General features: G+C 54.8%; 2 protein-coding genes across 5 annotated transcripts; one reads left to right on the top strand and one right to left on the bottom strand.

Annotated features, from left to right (window-relative positions):
- Positions 1-892: 892 nt before the first annotated feature.
- KVP17_001528 (uncharacterized protein) lies at positions 893-4,146 on the top strand (the record flags this gene model as incomplete). Of its 3 annotated transcripts, XM_068517000.1 has the most annotated exons (3): positions 893-2,512; positions 2,541-3,127; positions 3,156-4,146. In XM_068517000.1, 3 exons carry the CDS (start codon positions 893-895, stop codon positions 4,144-4,146), a joined length of 3,198 nt encoding a protein of 1,065 aa, XP_068378259.1. The 3 variants fall into 3 exon arrangements, with proteins under 3 accessions (XP_068378259.1, XP_068378261.1, XP_068378260.1); XM_068517002.1 differs by lacking the exon at positions 3,156-4,146 and having other exon boundaries at positions 2,541-3,140; XM_068517001.1 differs by lacking the exons at positions 893-2,512; positions 2,541-3,127 and having other exon boundaries at positions 3,412-4,146.
- Positions 4,147-4,280: 134 nt separating this feature from the next.
- On the bottom strand, positions 4,281-5,403 carry KVP17_001529 (uncharacterized protein; the record flags this gene model as incomplete). Of its 2 annotated transcripts, XM_068517003.1 has the most annotated exons (4): positions 4,281-4,298; positions 4,328-4,960; positions 4,989-5,232; positions 5,261-5,403. In XM_068517003.1, the coding sequence occupies 4 exons, from the start codon at positions 5,401-5,403 to the stop codon at positions 4,281-4,283; spliced, it is 1,038 nt and encodes a 345-aa protein (XP_068378262.1). The 2 variants fall into 2 exon arrangements, with proteins under 2 accessions (XP_068378262.1, XP_068378263.1); XM_068517004.1 differs by lacking the exons at positions 4,281-4,298; positions 4,328-4,960; positions 5,261-5,403 and having other exon boundaries at positions 4,968-5,210.
- Between the last annotated feature and the right edge of the window lie 17 nt (positions 5,404-5,420).

Raw genomic sequence — 5,420 nt, 5'->3', positions numbered from 1 at the left:
AGAAATAACTCAGCAGCAGCGGCCAGTAGGCAGGAATGTCCGTGGCCTGGGTCAGGGTGGCTGCAATACAGGCCACTAACGCCCCAGTGGCTGACCGCCACGCAACGAATTCTGGGATCTTTCTCTCAAACGGCCGATACTCGTCATCGTTCCGTGTGGGTAATTCACCTCCCTCAGGTTCCATGGCTGGCGTGATCACCCCCAACAGAATGTGGAGGAGGTGCACAGCCAGTAGATAACAGATCACGGCGTGTGACCGCAAGAACCAGACCCTCAAGGAGAAGAGAGCTAGTAAGACGAAGAACACGGCCCACCGAGTTCGGTGGTAAGGCGTGCACTTATCAAGCCATCGTCTGGCTGCTTGCTGCCACATCTAGTAAAATCCGGCAATTGAACGGCATGAAGGGTTGGATGACACGGGGCAGGCTTTTTACAGAATTTCGCCATCCATGGAGGCTCTTCTCAGGGGAAAGGCGCCAGCCTTTCGCGGCGACGGCAGCTTGCGCGTGGGGAGATAGCACGGAGCCGACTCAGCCGCCAGATCCACCGTGTCTAGCAGCCCAGCACATTACACAAAGGGAACGTAGGTGCGAGCTTGAAGGCTGACGTAGGCTTAGGCTACTTTCCTGGAAGGAAGGGGATTGACGCTGTCACGACGTCCGAGAGCTTGGTTGTGACGGCTTGCAAGAACGGGGAAGTCCACTACTGGACGCGGCGTCCTAGCGGTTTCCAGCCTACGCTCCTTCTCGACATCAAACGAAATCTAATTGGCGTCGTGAGAGACGTACCTCACGACGTAGCTGCATCTTCTCGAGTAGAACGGCTATGCCTGTCACCTTGCTCCAACCACCTCATCATCTGGTTCAACAACGGGAAGGTGTGGTATCTTTCCATGGCTGGCGCTCTTTCTGAGAAGCCTCCACCGAACACAACACTGCACCTCGTCTGCGCCAAGAAAGGGGTCAGCTGCCTTGCTTGGGCGGGACACGTGTCGGCGTTCTCAGCTGAGTTCCTTCTCGGCACTGTGGATGGAATGGTGCTTGACGTCCTGGTCGATCATGGCGTGCAAGGGCAAACAGATGTGTGGGAGTTCTTTGCCGCCAGGTCCGACTGGTCGATAGCCGGGATGGGCCGTAGCGCCCACAAGCCTACCATAGCTCTGCGGACTGCTTGGGAGGTGGGGGCGTCCAGACCGCCATCAAAAGATGGCTCCATGTTCGAAATATTCCAAGACCTGAAAGCCAACAAGATCCACGATGCAATATTCCGCAAGCCGTGTGTAGGTCCAATCAAGTCCGTTCTGGACATCGTCATTAAACCTTTGCAAGAGGGCGTGCTTGTCGTTGTGGCTTACGAGGACTCTGTGGACGTCTTTGAGGGGCCGTCGCCCTTCGTAGCTTTCGGTGGGAGGTTTTTTTTTTTACAGACAGCTCGGCCCTCACGACGGCAATTCTCCTTCGGCTCAAAGATCATCAGTGTTGGAGTCTCGGCTCTCGCTAAAACCCTACCTTTGGCAACGCATCTCGTTCAGGCTCAGAGAGAATGCTCTGCGGAGTTTGCTTCCCGCGCGAAGGAAGCCAATGTAGACAGCTTCAGTCTGTGGACCTCCATTGAGAAGCACGTAAGGCGAGGGATTCCTTCTAACCAGTTCCAACCGTCCGATGAGAACGAGCACGTACAAGCAAACGTTGGCAGCCAAGTAGCCCTGGCTCTAACCGTCGCCTTGGTGGAACCCTTCAGATTGGCATTCGTAAACCTAGCAACAGGCCCGAAAGCGGGATGCGTGGTGCTACAACTTCCTGACTCATTAGCCCTTGACGACCCGCTGTGGAGGGCGCCGGCCACCTGTGCGTCTGTCTCACCATTCCTTGGCCTGAGTTACACCGTGGCTTGTGCCGAGGGGTTGATGCCTCTTCGTGACTGCCACGACGATCCTTTCGCTAAGGGTGGCGACGTGAAGCTCCGATTGGAATGTTTCCTCCTCCTAGACGAGTACTTCGTTCTTCTCTATAAGGAGATGGTCGTACTTGCTTCCACCACATCCCTCTCGTTCGTTTGCTCGCTGCCCTTGTCGGGAGTTGTGGACTCGCCCGGCTCACAGCTATTTTCACTTGGCCAGGACGTGTTGGTGCTCCCCTCCAACAACATGGTCAGTCTGATCAACGTCCCTGACCCTCAAGCGACCATTCGCTGGCTAGAGATGGAGGATTTCGGCCAGGCCGTCCGCGCCTCGCGAAACCTGGATGAAAGGCGCCTCGTGCACTTCCTTGCAGCGAACCGACTCGTAGAGGAGGACTGGAAGAAAGGTGTCCAGGAACTAACTTCCCTTTGGTCGTTGGACGTGCTTGAACTGCGCGTGCCACCCTGTGTGGACATCGAGGACGCCCTCTACGCACTCGTTTCTACCAACGCTCGCAGCGCTGCTTCTGTGGCGGATCTTCTGAGCTCCTGTCTGCGTGTGCTACAAAAGAAGAGGGCTCAAGGCACAGGCCTCCTCACGCCGGCTGAGTTGGTGAGAGTATCCCTCATCCTAAACGCAGGCTGTGTTGTTACTGTTCTTGGAGTTTGCTCTCTCTGCTGGATCCCGCTTTGGATTTGCTTCTGACACGCCTCTTGCCAGTGCGGTCTTCCGGGAGACTCTACTGCCTTATGTTGCATGCAGATCGCCGCTGAAACTGAACCCTGCTGAGATGGAACTCGTGCACAGCCTAGCACGACGACGGGGCAGGGCGGACGTGATGGTCTGGCTGTCGCTAGTCTCCGGAGAGCTTGTGGAGAGCACGACTAGGACACTCGTCGACCTTGGGGATGCTGCTCGCGGGATCGACTTCCTGGCAGAGCTGTGCCAGGTGTGTTCCACAACGCACAGCAGCTTCGCAGACGTTGAAGCCGTCCGCGTGCAGATCAAGCTTATGCTTCAGAGACACGGCGCGTACTTCTTCCAGTCTACACCTGGCCTATTCTCAGCGACTTGCCTGAATCGTCATGTGTGGCGCCTTCTGCTCCAGGAGCCTGAAAGGATCCTGCTAGCAGTGCTAACAACGAATGGAACAGCAGACCATTTGATGGCGTTTCAGCGATTCTACGTTTCCTACCTCTCCAGCTTTGCCGGAGGCCTGGTCGCATGGTATGGGAGATAGACATAACTAACACAGCTCGGGAACAGTTCCTTCGCCTCCGATATTCTGGATCCTGTGTACGTTCAAGACCCTGTTGACGTCCTCCCTCAAGTTGGACGCCGTAGTTGGTCAGGTCGAGGATTGGAGGTCGAAGTTCTCACCCGTTCAATGGAGACGACTGTGGCAGTTTGTTCTCCGAAGGCGGCCCAACGACCTCAAGCTCGTCGCTTATGCTCTTATAAACCTGAACCAGCCATGGCTTGCCCTCGGCGTCGCCCTCGATCGTGGCGACATGGAGGTTGCGAAGTGGGTAGCTTCTCGTTTCGCGTCACACTGGGACCTCCAACTGGCTTGGGTACAGTGCGTTGAGAAGGTCAAGCACTCTTGTGCTGACGTCATGGAGCTCGTTCGGGTTTCAGGAGAGGGACCTATTAAAGTGGATGGCTTTCCACTGCCGGAAGTGGAGAGGTCCTCCTGGAGGCTGTCCACCTCTGCGGTCCTACCCTACCTCGTGAATTCGGCAGCAGTACCTGACGTTCAGGGTGATATTGGTGAGGAGTTAAGGATAATGGAGGTGCGAATAAGAGAGCAACAAAAGCTCATCAGCACACGTCGCACGATCGTCCAGCAACAGCTTCTGGAATTGGATGAACTGAATCGGCAGACTGTGGAAATCCCTCGCACCTCTATTTGTGATTACTGCCAGCGGCCAGTATTCCCCGCAGAGCCCAGCCAGCAGAAATCAGAAGACAGAGCCTACGCATTTCCGTGTGAGCACTGCTTTCACTCAGCATGCATGTTGAAGCTGGTGGTCCCTAGTCTGGAACTGGCACAAAGGATGGAGTTGGAGGGGTACCTCAAGGCATCCCACGATCTGTGCTCTGAGAAAGACGACTATGTACGGCTGTGGAAGACGGAGTTGTTGGAATCACAAATCGATGAGCTTCTCGCGGAAGAGTGCGTGATTTGCGGCTCTCGCGGGTTGCAAGCCATCGATGAGCCATTCCTTACCTCGTGCTGGAGCTAGAGTCGAGGAACCGTGGTAGTGGTATTGCAGACAGACTGTGCATGATATCAGCATTGGGCGAAATGGGACGCGCTAAACGTATAGGGCTCGTAACAGGGGAAAAGAAAGCGTGGGGATCAGGATGCTTTGAAGGTTTATTGGCGGTCATTCCGCTACGTTCTTGGCTTTCTGGGGAACTCACCACGAGAGACTCCTTGCGCCGTACCTCGAGAATTTCGTTCAATGTTCGACGACGGGGACCAACAATGGACCCCTCCAAAGCCTCCTTCTGTCGACGAACGCGCAAAGCATTTAGCAAAACTGAGGGGGGTAGAGGGACCTTCGTGCTATTTGCCCACTTCTGCATGGGCGAGCCCTTTTTCCAGATGTGCTCGGCTTTGGATATCTTGAGGTTAGATTCGTCCGCGTCTTGAGAAAAGTCCGTCTTGCGTGACTCATCGGTGCGGAAGGGAGAGCACCAGTCCGAGTCGACAATTGCAGAAGTCTTTTTCCGAATAGCAGCGCGTTCGTTCGTCGCAGAAGTCCTTTCCTGAATGGCAGCATGTTCGTTCGTTGCAGAAGTCTTTTTCCGAATAGCAGCGTGTTCGTTTGTTGAAGCGATCTCAGAAGATTGCTTGTTCAAACAAAAAGCTCCCCTACAAGAAGGAAACGTCAGTTCTTGTGGAGGAGTCGAAGGTTTCCGAATGTACTGTGCGACCGAAGCAATGGAGACCCTGCGATCTGTCGTTAAACGGCCGACGGTCTTGAATCGCCAGTCCCGCTTAACTCCTGTGACCGAAGATGGACCCGCCTCCCCGTCAATCTTAGTCCGAAGCTGAGTCCTAACGCAGTCGACCACTCACCAGTCGCACCATAGGATGCGAACACAGTCCTACTCTTTCGGCGTCGTCCACCAATGCCCATGCTTCCTCAGTCTGGAAGACCTCAGCACTGGAAAAGATGCGGTCTATCTGCTGCATAATACGAGCTTCCTCTCGCATCAGCCGATAGCACGCGCGAAGTCCGGTGAGTTCCTCAGGGTCCAGTATGGGGTGAGTGAGCTGCTCCCGCTCCACATGGAACATTAAAGCAGTGAAGTTGGCTACTCTGGCTTATCTAATGCTGATACCCTCACTCGCGTGTCAATTCAGAACCAGTCCTAACGCCATCCAACAGAGATTGTGGACGCAAAAAGGAGTTTTGCAGGATGGCCAGTTCGTAGAGATCCAGGTAACCCGTAACAACCGACCGGAGGCGACGCTCAAATTGACCAAGCATAGATGTATTACGTGTTT

This window comes from the organism of the source record quoted next, assembly GCF_019968985.1.
Source record: "MAG: Porospora cf. gigantea B chromosome Unknown PgB_NODE_1574_length_5420_cov_127.091, whole genome shotgun sequence".
NCBI classification, from domain to species: Eukaryota; Apicomplexa; class Conoidasida; order Eugregarinorida; family Porosporidae; genus Porospora; species Porospora cf. gigantea B.
The sequence above is the reverse complement of the archived record's forward strand: the minus strand, read 5'-3'. Positions and strand labels throughout refer to the sequence as shown.